The sequence below is a fragment of the Pollicipes pollicipes genome, unplaced genomic scaffold, assembly GCF_011947565.3.
Source record: "Pollicipes pollicipes isolate AB1234 unplaced genomic scaffold, Ppol_2.1 Scaffold_7231;HRSCAF=8579_pilon_pilon_pilon, whole genome shotgun sequence".
Taxonomy (NCBI): domain Eukaryota; kingdom Metazoa; phylum Arthropoda; class Thecostraca; order Pollicipedomorpha; family Pollicipedidae; genus Pollicipes; species Pollicipes pollicipes.
In genome coordinates, this window is record NW_023597034.1 from 8,874,959 (window position 1) to 8,894,434 (window position 19,476).

The window sequence follows — 19,476 nt, forward strand, 5'->3', positions numbered from 1 at the left end:
GATGCCGCTAGGTATGACGCCATCGGGGTAACTCATACGGAACAGTTCCGAGCAACAAATCAGTGTTTACCGTTATGTAGCTTCATTTAAGTTATTCATTCAATAAAGCGGCATTTAATTTAGTCTCATCATAAAATTTTGTATACGTAATCCCTTAACTTCAACCCAATGTGAGCAGGTCATATACATAGCAAACGCAATAAGCAGTATATTTGAAATGATAAAGTAAGTCTCCCTGCATCGCTGAAGCGTCCGATGTCAGTCATGATGTGCTTCCATCAGGATGTGATGTCGAATCACTCGGACATCACCGGTGCAAATTATATTTAACGCCTTTGTTCGGCAACCCATCCGTATTTTGGCCCGACCCTGTGTATTTCAGAGAACTCTTGACTGGCTCATGCCTCGGGCACGGGGCCGGAGGCCAGTCAGTGGGCGCTGCTAATCGGACGTCTTTTTTCACCAGAAATCGCTTTCCTTTCTCAGGCCCGTGGCCGGCTGATCCCGCACATAGTGATCTTCCTGCAGAAGATGTGGCGTGGCGCGCTGTGCAGAATGCGCTACAGGAAAATGATGGCGGCGCGCACCATCCTTCACGCCTTCCGACGCTACAAGATGCGTGACTACATCACACAGCTCAACACGCTCTTCAGGTAACACGCGGCGGCGGCACTTACCGGCGTTCGGCCGATGAAACGGTGTTTTATCGGTATTTTCGCCAGCCAGCTCGCCTTTAACTGAATGACTTACACCTTCGATATTGCGCTTGAAGAGCTCAACGATTGTCTACGGTGTCGTTTTTCAGTGACCCATGTTTTGATCGCTCAAAATATCCGGCAGCATGGGATCAGCTCGAGCCGCAGTGCGCTGCCGAACTTTGCCTCTCAGACACGGATGGTTATCGGCAGCATGGCGCGGCTTCCTTGCTGTACGCACTCGCGCTGGGATTCCCGGCAGTCCATCTCGCTTACCTGTATCTGTGTGTCGTCCGCTGCCCACGCCATCACTATTGGTGTCATCCATTGGCGACGCGTACTTGTCCGTGATCCCAGACGCTGGCCATGTGAGGTAGCGCGCTGTGCACCGGGGCTGGCGGCTCGCCCGCCTCGGCCGCCTGTGACCTGATCTGACCCACCCGCCCCGCCGACCTGGCCGCCTCGCCCGTCCGTGACCTGATCCCCCGTCGTGACCTAGCCCCTCCCGTGACCTGAACCCCGTCGTGACCTCATCCCCGCCCATGACCTGGCCTGCCTGTGTCCTGACCCGCCCCATACCTGACCCGCCCGTGACCTGAGCCTGCCCGTGCCGTGAACCCGCCCGTGACCTAAGCCTGCCCGTGCCGTGAACCGCCCGTGACCTGAACCCGCCCGTGACCTGAGCCTGCCCGTGACCTGAGCCTGCCCGTGACCTGGACCCGCCCGTGACCTGAGCCTGCCCGTGACCTGACCCGCCCGTGACCTAAGCCTGCCCGTGACCTGAGCCTGCCCGTGACCTAAGCCTGCCCGTGACCTGGACCCGCCCGTGACCTGGACCCGCCCGTGACCTGAGCCTGCCCGTGACCTGACCCGCCCTGACCTCGCCTGTGACCTGAGCCTGCCCGCGCCGTGAACCCGCCCCGTGACCTGACCCCGCCGGCGCAGGAACGTGAAGCGCTCGTCCGACTTCGGCCGCTCGGTGCGCTGGCCGCCGGCGCCGCTGGTGTGTCGCGGCGCCGTCGGCTCGCTGCGGGCTATCCACCGGCGCTGGTGGGCCCTGATGGTGCTCAGCCGGATACCAGCCGACGAGCGGCCTCAGATGCGGCTCAAGGTGGGCACTGGCGCGCAGACGGCTCGCGACGGGCCCGCGCCGCCCTCCCGCCGCGGCGCCGGAGTAAGGGCAGGGCTCTGCCGCGGCGGAGGAGGCTCAGAGCGCCAGGCTGTGAGCGGGGTGGTGGGGAGGCCCCACTGAACGCGAGAGGTCACGCTTCAGAATGCGAGGGTCCCAGTCCAGATTAAAAAAGGCTTGGCGGCGACTGCTATGGTGATTACCTTTCGGGCTTACCTATCTCACCTCTGCGTGGTCTGATGACCATTTCATCATGGTACGTCGTCCATGCGTTGTGTTTTCCGTCCTGTGGTCATACCGCCCTTGCCACTGCTGGTAACCCACATCACCTCATGCCAGCCTCACTGAAGGCTTTTGTTCGGACGCCGCGGCCTCTGCTGCCGCCGGCCGCGTGGGTGCACTGCTCCGCGGCCCGTTGTGACCCCACTGACCTGGTGACCGGCGGCAGGTGACGACAGCAGACGCGCTGCAGGGTCGTCTGCCCGAGTGGGGCGCCGGCCGTCGCCGGGTGCACTGCTCCGCGGCCCCTAGTGACCCCACCTGACCTTGTGTGCGGCGGCAGGTGACGACGGCAGACGCTCTGCAGGGCCGTCGGCCCGAGTGGGGCGCCGGCCGCCGCCGGGTGCACTGCTCCGCGGCCCCTAGTGACCCCACTGATCTTGCGTGCGGCGGCAGGTGACGACGGCAGACGCTCTGCAGGGCCGTCGGCCCGAGTGGGGCGCCGGCCGCCGCTGGGAGGGCAACTACCTGGCCTCGGTCCAGGAGAACGCCAACACGGCGGGCTACGTGCAGACCGTCTCCCATCTGCGCTCCAAGGACAAGTTCCAGAAGGTCCGTGCGGGGCAGCACTGCCTCGAAATTGGTCTGGCCACCGCGAATGTAATGCAAAGCTCCGATAAATGGATCTAGTTTATCAAGCAAGTCACGTTATTTCATTTTTTCAGAAGTGACATATTTTTGCTCCAATGAGCAGTTTCCAGTCAGAACAATTCACGAACACTTATTTCCACCTTTACTCTAGCTTTTGTTATTTAAGTCTCTAATCGAACTCCGGATTGAGTAATTCTTAGCAGGAAATTGCTCAATTAGATATGCACAATATGACCTTACGCCAATACATTCATGTCTGGCGAGTGTGTTGAACTTGGACTTTGCAATAGGGCATTTGGATATGAGTAATCAAAGTTATGCAGTATATCTTGGTTCCAGGAAGACCGTCAATCACGTTTCGCACAAAATGGTTTTAATTTTAGTTAATCCTCGTGGTGCCTCTGGTGGTCTAAAAAAATGAACAGAAAGGTGTTTTTGGGGTCACTTGAAAATATACGATCAAAGTGTGTAAAGTCTTCCCGGTATGATGTCATTAGTGAGGTCCTGTATGGCTCGGTTTGTGGAGCAGTATGATATATCGTATTTGTAAATAATATCGGAAATGAGTCGGACAGCAGGGCTTTTTATTTTTATTGGCGGATGTTTTGAAAGTGTTCTGAGCAAGTAGAAGCAAAATGGGCCGTGACTACTGCAAGCTGGTTCCCACAAGCTTGCGTTAGTGCTAAACATGTCAAATGAATTACAACTTTGAGGGGTGGAATCCTGCAGGGGTGTAGAGAGTATATTAGGGGGAAATGCATCATGGGTGATCAAGAACTGGCTGTGATAGAAAAAAGTTCCAGGTGTTGTTTACTGTAAGCTGAGTGGTATGCGTCTTCGTTTCCCACATGGAAAACCCGAGTTCGTACTCGGATTGCGCTCCATGCCCCCGGGGCGCCCTCGTCGCAAGGTCATAAAAGGCCGTCGCAATCGCTGACGCTCCATTGAATGGGTGGACGACGACGCTCATCATGCTCCCTTGTTAAACTAACACCATCAGAGCGTTCTGCGGAGACGAGGAAAAGCACTTATCACTCTCCGGGCGTGTGATAGGAATGCGACTTACAAAAGCTAGTAGTCAGTAGGAACTTATGTCGTGGATGCGTCAAACGACATTTGGAGTACGGCATCCTGACTTGAGGTTTAAGTTATGGAAATAATTTTTGGATTTGGTACGGTGCAAAAAGTTCGACGTAAGTACTCGGTTGTTTTAGAAGTTCGTATTATGAACAGATATTAAAGAAATTGAATATATCTTCTCTAAAATATAGACGGCTGGGGAACTCATCGAGGGATGTCTGGGCATTAACCACAAATATACTTAACCATAGCAGGACCAGGTTACAGCATGTTTGTTCAGCTTCAGGTTAGTAGTTCACTGGAACAAACTGCTTGATGAAATCGGCAATATTAGCTCTTAGGGTGTGTGAATATTTTTTGCAGACAAATACTTAACATAAAAAGGGTTGCTTAGAGATGCAATTGGCACTTCTTTCCCCTGTTAGGGGCTTTAAGTTATGAGCGGCCTGCGGAAAGCAAAGAAGGCGTGCATTGCGTTCAGAATCTGAGCGTTTGTGAATGAAACATAGTTTAGCTATTTATGTGTTATGTTGAAGGACAATATCTGTTATACGGAGCTGGAATGGGGCAATCTGTAGGGTACTCTGTGGCTCATTGTTCACTCATGCTTTCTGTCTGTGTTGATCAGGTCCGTCTTCGGCTATAACTCTATAGATTATGACGCTTTCGTAATAAAGAGAATACATAAATAAGGAGCTAGGTGCCACCACATGGTTGGTATTCACGTCTGAGAGGGCAAGACTTTGCGGATTTTTTAACGTAGAAATTTGTGACAAAGATCGAGGTACCATATAAATCAGGACGCCACGCGGGACCTTCCTACGCACCTAGCTCTAGTATCTTCGGTAGGATCTTTGGGAAGCGCAACTGAGACTTCAGGATACCGATACTGTCAGAATGCCGGATCCCCGTTGATCCGTACTGCACGTCATACTAATTATCATTGTTTCATCTGTTTTGTCTGACTGAAGACGCTGCAGTAACATTTTCTGCTGGGAAACGAGCTGGATAGATTTTCCATGGCCCATCGGCCTTGTACCCCAGGCTTTACGACGGTTTTGCTGTCGCATGGGTCTCCATTAATGGCATGTTTAACGAGTTTGTACAGGCAGGTAAATGGTAGGAGGTATCAGGTACCTGATACCTGGGGCTTAGGCGGCGTACTGGACGGGCGGCCCCTTTTGACCATTTTGTCTTCCCTGACTTATGCTGCTGGGTTGTTAGTCGCGCTCAAGGATCGCGCTTACAGCGCTGGACATTTTGTCCCGACTCATGGCTGTGCGTTTTTGGTCGGATATTCATAACGCAAAGCCACTGTGGATGCCACCAGTGATATCAAGGATGCATGGTTAACTAACAACAAATGTCATTCGTTGTCACTTAATGCCATTGCATGGCTGTCATTGTCATGAAGGTCATTAAGATGGCATTCGTCGACTACACCGTGTCGCTGATGGCGCGGAAATGGATTTTCGATGCATAACACACAAACCGTAAGGCTGTTGTCAAATGTCCGATGTTACACCCTCACGGATTATGTAAAGGTTTCTGGCATTGCGAATGCGTGCTAAATGTTCCGGTCTCTCCCACAGATCATGTTCTCCGGCCTGGTGCGGAAATTCAACCGCAACAACAAAATGGCGGAGCGAGCCATCATCGTCACAGACACCAGCATCTACAAGCTGGACAGCAACAAGTTCAAGTGCCTCACTTCACACGCAATCGCCGACGTGAGCAAGCCTCTTGCAACTTGACTTAGGGATTGGTAGACTGGCTCGTGTCACCAAAGCCTTTCATGCAAATCTTGATACATAAATGATCACCATCCAGTAATCAGATGTGCTCTAAAACTGTGATTTCGGCCTTTAATTTAAAAGGTAGGTTCCGGTCCGCGCCATGGAACTCTGCGGCAGGTGAGCCCTTGAGTGGTGGCCTCTGATGTGCTAAAGCGACGCTGGCGTGAACTGGTCTCACGTCTACTGAAGATCGGATCACAGGTGTTTTACGGTGCTCAGACCGACAATCAGTGAGATGGGGCACGTGGTAGCCCAGTTCGTGTCCATGCGTGTTGAGTCCCTGTGTTCCATAAGGTGTGTGACACTGAGCCGTAACAGCTTGTTTTGTGTTTAGCTATAAGAATCTGTAGGTGGCTGAAATCGGTTTGTTGCCTGGTTGAAGCCATGAAGAGGCTTAACTGCTTCCGACCAGCGACTTCATACCCGTTTAAATTCGGCGCTGCCTGAGATACGCCAATCATGCCTCTGGTGGCAAGATCTGGCGAATGACGTTCCGTATCTGGCCGCCAGGTGACAGGTGTGAGCGTGTCTCCGCGCTCCGACCAGCTGGTGGTGCTGCACCTGCGCGGCGGCAATGACCTGGTGGTGGCCCTGCTCTCAAACAAGGCCGAGGACCGTGTGGGCGAGCTGGTGGGCGTGGTCTGCCGGCAATACAGCGCGTGAGTTTGCCCGCGGAGCTGGTGCGGCTACCACCGAACTGGCCTCGTGGTTATTGCGGAACTTCAGAAAACAAACAGCTCTAGCAATCGCGTGTGCCATGCGTGGGGTTAAGTTATCGGCAGCTCCGGCTTTGCGCCTGCATACATGCTAAAGGAGCTTCCCGCGCACGTGGTTGGTTCAGACAACATAGGTCACCGGGGTAACCACAGTCCGGCGGCACCACTAACCTTACCACCGCACCACCTTAGGCTCTCCTTCAGCCCAAAGCCCTGAAATGGCCATTGCTAACCGAAATGGCTCTTGTCCCAACAAGAACCAAAAAGAGGCATATGCATCCGTCGTTTTATTCACACTCACCGCCGCACCCTGGATCCCTGCAACGTCATGTCTCTCCAGGACCAGCTGCGAATGTTACCCGTGGCCAAGCTTGAGCCCAGCGCAAGCCCTGCAGAGCGGTGCCCGTGCGGGATAAGGCTCGTTAGCGCAGGACTCTTAGATGGCCGCAGCACTGCCCGGATGCTGGCTTTATCCTCCACTTCAGGGAAGCATTTTCCTGTGAATTGGGGCTCAAAGCCCTCTCCACAACCAAAATTCGGCGGGAGCCCATCGCGTTAGAAAGGAAATAGGTATAATTCCGGGAGAAATCCCTTTTTGTGTCTTGAGAATACTTTGGGCCATTTTCCTTGTTCCCCCCCCACACACACACACACCCCACACACACAAACACACGCATATTTCGCTAGATTATGCCCCGCTTTATCCAATCGCTCTGCAACGGCTAAATGCGGCCGGCATGACTGTAATCTTAACCAAACTATGTTTCTGCTTGTTTTGTCTTGCGAACCTTCTCTGTGCGTGAACGTGGAATGTGTCCCGAAAATCGTCCAATGTGTTAGCTGCCCAATGAAGCCTGACAGTTACGCTCCTAATGCGAGGTAAATCGGGCCTTTCTCTGGCGTCGCGACCCACCGCATCCCAGTTCATGACACTGCATGCGTCACATCAGGCCGTAACGCTGTACGTGTCGCTCTCAGGTCCCAGAAGCGCGATCTGCGCGTCCTGGTGACAGACAACGTCCAGTGCATGCTGGGCAACAAGAGCCGCACGATCGGGGTGGAGATCATGCAGGACGCCCAGCACGCCTCCTTCCGCAAAGGCCCCACCAAGGAGGCCATCGTGTTGGTGTGGCCGCCGCACCTCAGTCCGCCCCCACCCTCCATCACCAACGGGCTGAAAACCAACGGCAACGGACGAATCCACTGAGGGGCCAGGGGAGGCACTGTCTGCCTGTGGTGCTCTGTAGAGGCGGGCTGCCTGGGTGACGTAATTTGCTTTGATAGGCGTTTAGGCGTGGGCTGCTGACGCGTCGGGGACCGGTTTACCCGACGCCGGTGGCCGCTGCGTCGCAGGCGGACCGTTGTGCGCTGGGGAACACGAGTTGCTCCAGTTACATTTGCGTTTTGACGCCTGCGTTACATGTCGCCGGGGCGGTGCGTGGCGTGAAAGGACGAGTTCATCCGTCCCCACGAGGGGTGTGTGGGTCTGAAGGCGCGTCCATTATTTGCTGAAGGGCGCGGTGGGATGAGAAAGAAACAAGGTACTTTCCAGCCGTCGCCGAGGGTTGGCGGGGCGTGCGGGCGGGGGGGGGGGGGGGGGGGGAGACCGCTGCTCACCTGTCAAGCGCGCCCTGTCGCCCGCCTGCTCCGCGCTGACGTCGATGTTGGCGAGGGTCCGGGGCGATCGTCTGGTGTTGCCCCAGGTGCTACGTGTTGTGAGGAGTCTGCTAACCGCCGGCCACCGGCGCGCGCACCCTCGGCGGCGCTAGCGCTGGTGCTGGCGACCAGACTGGAGGGCTTCGTGTCACGTGACGCAAACTGCCCGCAGCCAGGGCGCTGGTTCGGCCGCGCGGGGTCGTTGACCGCTTGCTGTACCGCTTTTATGTGATAGTCATTGGCTGGACGTGATAACCCGCTATAGCGCGTACGTGCAGGCATCCGATTGTGTTTGTCATTTTACGTTTACGTCCGCTAGGAAGGATTCGTTTGTCGTCGAATACGAGCACGCGTGAGGTTGCGAGAGAATCCTATACCGAGTAACGTATTGGTGCTGATTTGCTGGCTCTTGAGGAAGGCGACATCACGGAGCTATTAATGATGGTGTGGGTGTCGCGTTGATTGTGAATGTACGTTGTTGTTGACTGATTTGCCTTTAAAGTGCCTGATAAACGATCAACAGACGACTGCGCCTTTGAAGTATTACCGATGACGGTACGCAGGTCAACACGCTGGGTCAGTCTGAGGTGCAGCCAGAGACGCGCTGGGATGCAAATCTTCCCCATCCAGTACCAAGCTGTCTTGCGACGATTCGATCAAGATCAACTGCAGTTCACATCCTTGACGACAACTAGCAGCGGCATCCGCCCTTGGACGTTCACGACTTCACAGAGTCAACTCTGCGTGGTCTCTGTCATTGGCCCCAGAACTATGAAATACTTTATGATAACCCGGCCAAACCCGAACGCCAAGGAGTACCGCCCGGCGCCGTGCTCTGCAGAGGACAGCGTCAGTGACAGCCTCACTAACCATTGACATGCGACAGCTTGAGCACGCATACTTTTGATGTACCACCGCAATGTGTCCGGGTTTACGGAGCGCAAATACTGCGCAAGGCACAAAACATTGCTGCGAATGGGCGCTGATTCGGTAGATATCCGTCTGCCAGACTTGGAATATCTGGACACGATGGAGCATACAAGAACCTGTTGTGTGGCTCCCAATGGGTGTCAGGAAACGTTTGCACATGCGTTTGTGTTAAAATACGCAATATCTGTCATTGATGTCTGTCATCGCCCGGACTGCCTCACGCCTAACAAGGCGTCTTTATTGGTCTGTGCTCTCATGAACTGTATTGGCAAACTCTCTGTACTGGCAAACGTGGTGGTTGATGATTAACGCCGCCATTAGCGTTGTAACTAACTAAAATAATGTACACTGTATGCGTTCAGCCGTCGGGCCCTGGGCCTGTATCAGATCATGTTTGTGGGTGTCTGATGCATGTATTGCTGACGCCTATCGCTAATGCCGCCGGACACGTTACGGCCATGTTCCTGTGCCGACCTGCTGAGGACGCTTTGTTCGTCTCCCAGCATGATAGTGAAACAGGAATTGAATGGAAACATATCTTCAGCTTTGTCACATTTTAATACAGACGATTCATTGACTAATTTGTCCGCCTTCTGCCTTAAAAATGACGTTTCATTACCTAGCCTGTTTAACTCTGAGCACCTGCCCCCACCTATCACAGCAGGCTCATCTGTGCCCGCGTCCTGGCAGAAAAGATTGATTGCCAACGCGTCTGTCACGTGAGCTTTTCAGATGAGTATTGCTACCTGATCGCGTCTTTAAAGAGCTCATCTGTCATTCACAGCATATGTGAGGAACTGTATTTTAGTTCTGTCTGTCGGCCCGAGGACCACTTGCCTTCTTCCCGGCCGAGGATCCATTTTGACCGTCAGTCCGGTGAGGGTTTGAGACCAGTGTCCCATTCCGAAGGGGATGCCCGCTTCTCACTCCGATTAGAGAGCAGTTTTCACCATTCCTGACTAGCGACTTCCTCTGTGCCAAACTTGGACCAGAGAGTCCTGCCCCTTCCGGTCCGCGTGCAAGGTCTCAACTTCCGCTGCGCCCTGTTCCCCTCCCCCCCCCCCCCCATCCGCGGGCGGCTACTCTCGCACGTTGTCCAGGATCCAGTCGAGGATACTCGGTGACGCGTGTGTACACGCCGGGAATGTTCTCCGCGCCGCAGCGCACCGACCCGAACGACACGACGCCGATCTGTTGGAAGGGCAGGCCGTGCTCGGAGAGGGCCACCAACGGGCCGCCCGAGTCTCCCGAACACGAGTCACGGTCGCTCTGGCCGCCGGCGCAAAGCTGGGTCGGCCCGATGTTGGCGCGGCGCCGGAACAGCGGCGCGCACTCCTGCTGCGACAGCACCGGCAGCCGGACCTCCAGCAGCTTCGGACTGGTGTCGCCGCCTGGTGGCGCAGCGTGGAAACAGGCCGCCGTTAGAGAAGGAGCGGGGCGCAGCAGTCAGCAGATGAGCGTTGGCGATGGGAGCAAACGTGATGATACTAGCATGGCCATTCGGAGGGGTATGCCTGGATACGGCTGCTTCTCTTTCTGACCGCTTTTAAACACTCGCTCGTTTCTCAGTATACCCCTGTCCACGCTTATTTCCACGCTCATCTCTCTCTCTCTCTCTCTCTCTCTCTCTCTCTCTCCTCTCATCCTTCTCCTCTCTCGCTCATCCTCTCTCCTATCTCTCTCTCTCTCTCCGCTCTCTCTCTCTCGTTCTCTCTCTCTCTCTCTCTCTCTCTCTCTCTCTCTCTATCTCTCTCTCTTCTTCTCTCTCTCTCTCTCTCTATCTCTCTCTCTCGCTCTCTCTCTCGTTTTTCCGTCTATCTTTCTATAGTTCTTCTTTGTCTTTTTATGCATTCACTCATTTTTTCACCACATATTTTACTTAAGTATGCACACACCCGCTGGCGCGACATTCACGCGCAACCAGTGCAAACCATGCGCAGATTGAAAGGCACGTTTTAGCTGGACATGCAAATAGTGTGCCTCCGTTGATCGGACACGATTTCTTAATTCATATGCTACATTGATTTCCACTCACGGGATTCCGTCAGGCCGAAGCCCACCACGAACGGTTGCTGGCCGACGAACTGGCTCTCTCGCTCCTCAAATGGAAGGCACACAGTGTTGACGAAAGCTGTGGGAAGACAAGTTGTCTTGGTTAATGAAGACGCCGGGAGCGCCCCCACATCTGGCATACACTTCGTCCGTCTCCAGTATGTTTATTACGAGCGAGACTGCGGACCGAGCGCGTATAATTCAAACATCAGGGAGGAATGTGGTTGATGTGAACCATGCCGGTGCGGCTAAAACGCAGCGCCATTTCCAAGATTATGGTTTGGAAACTGCACACCACAAGAAGATGAGCCTTGGGCACGCCCTGTATGCTGCACGACCTCTAAATGTGCGGAGTTTATAGTCACAGGTTGGGTGACTGCCGGGCTTACGTAAGGCGTAGCCCAGAGACACATAACCTTTTATGGCAACTCCGTTTAACACGCGCCCGGGTGACCGGCTTAACACGCGCCCGGGTGGCCGGTTTAACACGCGCCAGGATGGCCGGTTGAACATAGCGCCGCTCGGGTGAGGGATCTAGGACAAATCAACCCCGAGATATCAAATTCACAGAAAAGATGCGTCTGGATGTCATTCACTTGTGTCAAATTTTGAATCTCCCGGGTCATGAATTTCGGGTCGAATAAGGTAAAACTAGGTCGACCTCCAGAGCTGTGTCCGAAGGTCCCTCAGACTGCAACATCCAACCACGTTTAACCTGGATGCATCTGTTAAGCAAAAGGTGGCTGGTATTCGTTTCAAGCCAGTGACCTTATTTGCCCCTTAGAAGTTACGGTAGCCGACAGAACGAGATTGTTTTGATTTGCGAATTTCAATAAGCGTTAAGGATTACACCAGGCGGTATGTTTAAACAAATTAAACGATTGATCGCAATTATTCTAGACCCGTGGCGTGTTTCAACCTTTATAAAGTTCAAATTTGTTGGCCTTCGCATGATTAAGAAAGCTGAAATGAGCGTCAAAAACCATCCCTCGAAGCAGGGTCTGTAGTAAAAAAAAATGCACACAAGTCGAAAACCCGTGTGCAATTGCAACGATGCTATAGTTGCATTGTCCCAAATAACAACACGCTGGCTTGCGGGCCTCTTAATGGATTGCATCCCGCCTGTTGCATTCCCGGGGAAACCATTGCCGCGGTGAGAACTTACACGACAATTTTGCGGGCCGCGCCAGCCGCAGGAGGGCTATGTCATTTCTGAACCGAATCGGCGAGTTGTAGGCTCGGTGCGGGATCACCTCCTCGATCTCCAGATCCTGAGGCGGATCGGAGCAGATCTCCTCACCGAGCACGTTCTGGAAACGTCACAGAGACTGAGCGTCGCCGTCCCAGCGCGGGTTGCCATGGCGACGAGCGAGGTGGCTGAAAACGAGGACTGATTGGTTAATAAGCGAAATCGGAAAACCTACAGCCGTTGGCGTGGAGGGGTGATGCCTTCCCCTATAACACGCACTGTGAGATGCTAGCCCACAGTAGCCGGTGCTAGATCTCACATTTACGACCTGTGTCCTTAAGGTCGCGCAACCCTTTAAGGAGCGCTAGCTACTGCAGTGACCAAGTAAGTACCCGAGGCCATATGCCCAGCCGGGAATCAAACCCGGGCTTACCACGTAGAATCCGAGCACGCCACGAGTGAGATACTTACTCGATAGTGAGATACCAACTCGCGCCGGGAGCATGCGCGTTCTGCAGCGCCTCTACTTGTGGCATGCCACCGCCACCAATCAGAAACATTGAAAAACCTTCGTTTCTTAGATGTCAATGAAACTGTGTGTCCCGTGATATTTGCTGTCTGGATCTAGTGTTGCAGTTAATAGCTTAATCAGAGCAACGGTGCGAACCTTTTCGTACCGTATGTGTCTGTGTAGGGAATGAACGGTTAAAATTTTAATTTGGTCTTTCATCCTTCATTTTATGGCTCCGAATGCATGGTTTAGTGTGGCACAAGTGTGTTGACTCGATGATAGCACAGCTGGTGATGATGACGTTTCCATTGATGAAGAGGAGGCAATACATTATGCAAGAGCAGATGTTGGTTTGCCGTTGGACGCCGCCCGTATTGTGTGAGGTTACACCGTTGCGTTGCAAACTTACCGTTGCTGTCACGAAAGGTCATTGTCAATTATAGCGTGTTTAAAACCTTGACAGGGCTCTCAAATACGGCGTGAATCGACAACATCAACTCGAGGGCTACTGCAAATAGCGATATGATATCACCCATGACATCATTTTCAAGGGAGGGCGTATTTCATTCCACTTCGTTTGCTAATTGCAAGGTCAAGTGCGTCACTGTGACGCGGTCACACAAGTGGGGTCTGGTGGCTCTCAACGACGAAGGCGCAGTCGCTTCTAGATACTATGCTCTGGCGACATAGCTCATTTTCGCTCCTCGCTAGGTGGTCGGCTCGACCAAGAGAACACAAAAACTCCCTGAAAATAGCTGCTTCGCTTCGTACCTGGCAGTCGACTTCTGTGTCGAGGTTGTGTTCTCCGAGCCGGACCGAGACGCTGGACAACAAACAGAGCAGTGATCAGCTGGATCCTGCGCCATCGCAGCGTCTGTTTCATGGCTCAGTTTCTCAGCACACAATGTCTTACCGAGCTCCTCTCGGCGCCTTACCATGTTCAGGATACTACGATTCGTGAGGTTCCTCCTGTTCTGCGTATTGCGCACTACCAGGCGTTGCTAGCAAAGTACATACCCGCGCGCAAAATCCCGAGACAACTCTGTCTACTTGGAGCGGTTGTAAAGGGTGTGGTGCTGTGATTCATTGAGGTTTCTTCCGATCCGCTCGGGCTATTTTATTCGGTTTGAGTGATGATGAATCGGTGCGCCACCAGCACGGCGCTCTATCAGGGTAGTAAGACGGTGAAGTGTTTATTTAGCCTGGCGTGCGGTGCGGTGCATTTAAAACGTCCCTCGTGCAGGGCTTTGTGTCGCGAATCTCTGGTAAATGTCACAGGCAGTGTGAAACGGTCACGCAGGGGTAGATCAGCTGCTTGTTTAAGGCATGACGTCACGGTTAGAGCCGGTGCCTGACTTCATGTCGTAGATGCAGTCCATAGTTGATGTTGTTTTGATACGTGCATTCGAAACACTGCTGATGGCCATATCTTTTACCTCATCAGCGTTCTTTCGAAAAACAAGCGATGAAACCACACAGACACAGTGATATAACCGAAATTCTGCACGGGATGGTGCAAGCGAGCACGATATCGCAAAGCATGCGCTACAAAAGTATCAAAGATACGGTGGTGCTGCACTTCTGTGATGTCATACAAGGCGTATGTGAATGTGTAAAGAACCAAAGGCTTAAGGCTTCCCTTGAGCATGTCGCAAATTAAGGACATTTTGCATGTTGACGCTGGATAAGGTGTTCATAGCTTCCCTTTGGGAGGAATGTATGGATGGATGGACGGACATTTTGAGCACGTACAGATCATGTGTGGCAATGCCGGCTATTCAGCACACAGATAAACGCCACGCAGACCTACCGATGCGTGCAAATACCCCCTCCACCAACACACACCGGCTTTGTGACTGACAGAACAAGCCTAGTCCTTGTGCGCCGAGCCGTTTGTTCGGCCAGCGGCGGTGTGACCAGTGCCGCGCCACCCGGGCCGATAACGTACAGCTTAAAGTCGACGGGCAGCTGGGTGACGCAGTGCGCGGCGGTCAGGACGTATCTGTCGCTGATGAGGGAGCCGCCGCAGTTGAACTCAACGCGCTCCTCGCCGACAACTGCGGCAGAACCGACCGGCGGTCGAACACTGGCCAGCGACCGGCGGTCGAACGCTGACCAGCGACCGGCGGTCGAACGCTGGCCAGCGACCGGCGGTGGGACGTTGGCCAGCGACCGGCGGTAGGACGCTGGCCAGCGACCAGCAGTGGAACGCTGGCCAGCGGCGGAGCGCGGGAGATGGCGCTAGGGTAGAGACGCCCCCTTCCATACACGCACGCACGCACAGCATTCCACCCTGTTTCATTTCATTACAATGGGTCAGGGAGCCGTGGGGCCTGACAATTGCTTACCCAAAGCAAACGTTCTGCAATGACATGGACAGATGGACAACTGGTTTGTACTGACAAATGTGAATGATACAGTTGCAAACATTTCATGGGTGCATGCCAGTTTCATGCCTTACGTCCGCCAGAAGTATGACGTCATGACACGTGGCATGCAAGGATGGGCGTACCATCACTCACGGTCGTGATCACGCAGGGCTGATGAGCAAACATGGCTGTTCACCTCGCCGTCGATCCCCTCATGGCTTAAGCAGACCCAGATCTGTTGTTACGCGCACCCAGCTTGATTTGGACGTGTGGCGACGGCGGTGACCGGTCTAGCCTTTTTGGCTGAGCGCGGCCAGCCAGGGGTGTGGAGCCGGTCTAACTTTAGTATTCGAGCGTGCCCAGTCAGGGGTGCGGGACTGGTCTAACCTTGGTATCCGAGCGTATCCGTGGGTGCGGGACTGGTCTAACCTTGGTATCCGAGCGTATCCGTGGGTGCGGGACTGGTCTAACCTTGGTATCCGAGCGTATCCAGGGGTGTGGGACTGGTCTAACCTTGGTATCCGAGCGTATCCAGGGGTGCGGAACCGGTCTAACCTTGGTATCCGAGCGTATCCGGGAGTGCGGAACCGGTCTAACCTTGGTATCCGAGCGTATCCAGGGGTGCGGGGCCGGTCTAACCTTGGTATCCGAGCGCGGCCAGCCAGGGGTGCGAGCCGATCCGCACCTCTGTGCCTCCCACGATGCGCTGGTGCAGCGTGACGCCACAGCCTGAGCCCTTGGTCGACAGCAGGTGTCTGGACCAGAGCGCAGCGCACGGGTGAGCCCGGGGTGGCGCCGGCTCGCTGCCCGCTGGCTTGGACGCCGGGCAGCGGACAGCACTCGGTCGGTGACATCGCAGTGACGTGCGGAAATAGTCCTCGCTAGGCGTCGGATACCTTGGCCGTGATGATTTTTGTTTTTGTATTTTCAATCAATATAATGGTAAGACCGTTACTTAGCATGTTAGTATAGTAAGGACAATAATTAGAGTTGTAGATCTTCAACTCAAGTTACACTCAACTGTGGTTATAATGCAGGCTATCTGAAACGGAAATAGTGGCGTTTTGATGTATTTGACTGAGATAATTTGAAAGGTTGTTTGCAACAGATAGCTCTATGACGATTGTCCATACCAAGTATTAGACGAAACAGCTTCATTATCATGGTAAAAGTGTAAGGCAAACAAAAGAGCGCTAGGTAAATTTAGTGTTAGGCCTTTCTTTTGTACTGAGTTTACCGAGGAATGATTCTAGATTGAAAGGTGTCGACGTTATTCTTAACCGCTTTCGAAAGTACCATGACATATGATTTAACGTTAGTTGTCTCATTTCGATCGTGGTCAGTAAAACATCCCATCTCTTGAGTGGATGTACATGGTCCATGATTTCAACTGTTGGTGCGATAGCATAGTCTGACTGTCAACTCGTCAAACAAATAACTTATAATAGTAATATAATAACAAATAGTTGAAAGCCCCTGTGTGCTTGGCCGGTCATTGTCTTCCTAGCTATGAAGCACCCGAATCAAAAGACACGCTCAGCGCACTACTCTGACCTCAGCGGGTACACATATCAAGCACGACACACGGCTAGCGTCCCAGCGTGAAATAGCGGGATCGGAAGTATCGCGCAGTGTCGTCAGTGGTCCCCACTCAGGCCACCGCGGCAGGCCTCACCGGTTGGGGTGTTGAACGTCGCCGCCGGACGTGTTGCTGCTGGCTCCCGGGTTAGTGCGGGGAGGTCCGGTCTCGACTGGCTCGGTCGGCGGGGCCTCAGTGTTCGGGGCCTCGGTGGCGGGGGCCTCGGTGGCGGGGGCCTCAGTCGCGGGAGCCTCGGTCGCGGGCAGCTCCCGGGCACAGCAGACCAACGGACGCCGGCCCTGAGCGCGGAGCCATGAGCACAGGTTGCAGCTCTGAACGCGCAGCCATGAGCACAGGTTGCAGCTCTGAACGCGGAGCCATGAGTACAGTCTGCAGCTCTGAACGCGCAGCCATGAGCACAGGTTGCAGCTCTGAATGCGCAGCCATGAGCACAGGTTGCAGCTCTGAACGTGCAGCCATGAGCATAGGTTGCAGCTCTGAACGCGCAGCCGTGTGAGGTCTGTCTGGTGGGCAGCTTGATCAATTACCAACTAAGCTATGCTGCGCAGTGGTCAGCCGTGGACGGGAGAGGCGGGTCTCGCCGTCAGAACGCTCACCCGGAAGCCGCAGACGCTGTCCCGGATGTTCTGGATCTCCTGCGTGCTGGGTCCGCTGAGGATCAGCTGCAGAATAGCGGGGCAGTCGCGCGCCGACCCGCATGTCCCCCCGCGCTTGGCGAAGTCCAGACAGTCGGGCTCGCCTGTCGGACGGACGGCGGTCACCGGTTCTCAGGGGTTTACGTCACACGCAGAGGAAGGGTGCCGACTGAAGACTGTGCTATGGTTTCGGTGTAAGTGGCCTGGTCACTGATTCACGTAGGACATGGACATCGTGCAGGAAAATGGACTAGAAAGCCTTTTCCCCATCGAATACCTTGATGCACTTTGAAGCTAAAGCATAGAAATGAGTTGTGGTATATTTCCAAGGATGTTACATGCCTTATAAAGGAGCCCAATGTCGACAGTCAGACAGCTAAGCATTGATTAAACACAGCTGCTGCTTTTCATAGATAACGTTCCGTGTCGCTCCAGCGGATGGATAAACAATGGGCTGGACTTGTAAAGCGATATGACGTCATGGTGTACCAAAACATCAACCACACAACGCGATAAAGTGGTTTCAATTTCGACAGAACGTTTGCAAACGGGATCACGGACGGCACGAAATTACATGGACTGACACTGCGGAAGGCAATGTCAGTTGCTATTATTAATGGTATGGTTTTAGTTGGCGTCGTCGACTTTAGTTGTAGTGACCATCCTTAGCCTCAATTAAGGTCTTCGTCTGCGAACAGCACAAATATAGGTTGCAACACGACGCCTGGTGTACACTGGCTAAATATCAACGAACGTTAGCATTAGAAGAAACGCCAGGCAACTGTGTCGGCGATTGGCAAACGTTGCCAACTGTCTCTGTGGACGTTTCTGACTGCGTGAGCAAACACTTCCGCGCCTTCCAACGCTTCTGCTTGTTTTTGTGAACATTACTGAATGCATCTGCGTCTGTGCATATTCACCGGTAGCAGCAAAGGACGAACCAGCGTGCGACTCGCGCTGTCGTTCGGGCCGACTCTGGGCCGTGACGAGAGCCAGCGCAGTGGTCAGCACCAGAAACAGCGCCGCAGAGAGGGCCCTCATCGCCACCTGGCAGCTGTCCGCTGTGGACGCTGTGGACCGCACAATAGTGTCACCGACACATCTACCCACTGCAGTGTCAACAACACTGCGGTGCCACTGACACCGCTGCACTCCGTGGCGTTATTGCGCGCAGGGATGGCGCGACGGCCGAGCGGTCAGCGCCATCGGCTCTTGCGTGGATTCGGACCAGTGTCCTGACCAGTGTCCGAATCCCGGTGATCCATGCCCCGAGTGCTAATGTGGCCGCCACAGTCGCAACCGCCACATACAAGGGCGCATGGCAACGTACGTCGCCTTCTTTAAAACGCGAAGAATAACACTGAGGAGTCGCTGACATTGTTGTCATAGCTGACATACCTAGCTAACATAGCTGACATAGTTAGCATATTTGTCAGCTGTGGAAAGAGCGCCAGCATCACTAACACGGCTTCGCTAACGACAGTTGTCTGCTGCCGATGCACGATGATGCCGCTGACGTAGCCATTCGTTTTCAAAAACACAACGGTGTTAATGACGCGGCCACGCGGTCTGCTGTGGCCAGCATATCATGAACGTGGCCGCCCGTTGAGGTCACCGTGGTGGCGTTCTGTGCATTATGCAGGGCGCGAAGGTGCATCTCGCACTGCTTTCCTACCTCGTCTGCATACCGATTCAACGAAACGGACCCAAGAAGGATTGTACTCTTGTGATGATTGTTCCGGTAATGTCCTACAGGAAAGCCTTTATGGCACAGGCTCGATGGACGCTGCACCCAAGCGCTATCTCCTTCCAGACACTAGCCTGGCTCTGGCTAAGCAGATCTCCAAGCACCGGTTTACCTTAAGCCATGGACCTCCGTGTAGGCACCAATCTCTCTGATCAGCAGGCACCCCGCCATCGTCGGCAGGTCACGTGAGTCGACGCGGCTTACCTCTGGAAGTAGCCGTCTCCTCCGCGGGCTCCAGGACTGCAGTGGAGTAAGGACGGCGCCGCGCGGGACGCCTCTGTTTACAGTGCCGCCGCGCTAGCTCGCGCCAGACTCAAACAGACGTCACTCGCCGGGCGGTCTTCCCCAGCGCGCAAGGCGACAACGCTGGGAAGGCCGGGCCCGCCACTGACGGCCGGGTCAAACTCCGTGCTCTTATGTACCGGACGACGGCCGGCGCAGATTCATATCGGGCGCCGTCGTTTCCGACGGTCACGCCGCGATGCTGCCAGCCGCATGCAC

General features: G+C 54.1%; 1 protein-coding gene and 1 pseudogene across 1 annotated transcript in view; one reads left to right on the forward strand and one right to left on the reverse strand.

The window, feature by feature from the left end:
- Positions 1 to 7,854, forward strand: part of Myo31DF (Unconventional myosin ID) — a 41,859-nt gene extending 34,005 nt beyond the window's left edge. Inside the window, exons 14-19 of the mRNA XM_037234598.1 lie at positions 487 to 653; positions 1,641 to 1,806; positions 2,500 to 2,655; positions 5,367 to 5,504; positions 6,081 to 6,229; positions 7,265 to 7,854. Coding sequence (XP_037090493.1) covers positions 487 to 653; positions 1,641 to 1,806; positions 2,500 to 2,655; positions 5,367 to 5,504; positions 6,081 to 6,229; positions 7,265 to 7,493 — 1,005 coding nt within the window. The 3' untranslated portion in view covers positions 7,494 to 7,854. The remainder of the gene's footprint in view (positions 1 to 486; positions 654 to 1,640; positions 1,807 to 2,499; positions 2,656 to 5,366; positions 5,505 to 6,080; positions 6,230 to 7,264) is intronic.
- A 1,540-nt stretch (positions 7,855 to 9,394) lies between these two features.
- Positions 9,395 to 19,248, reverse strand: LOC119109529 (CLIP domain-containing serine protease 14D-like; annotated as a pseudogene).
- Positions 19,249 to 19,476: the final 228 nt, after the last annotated feature.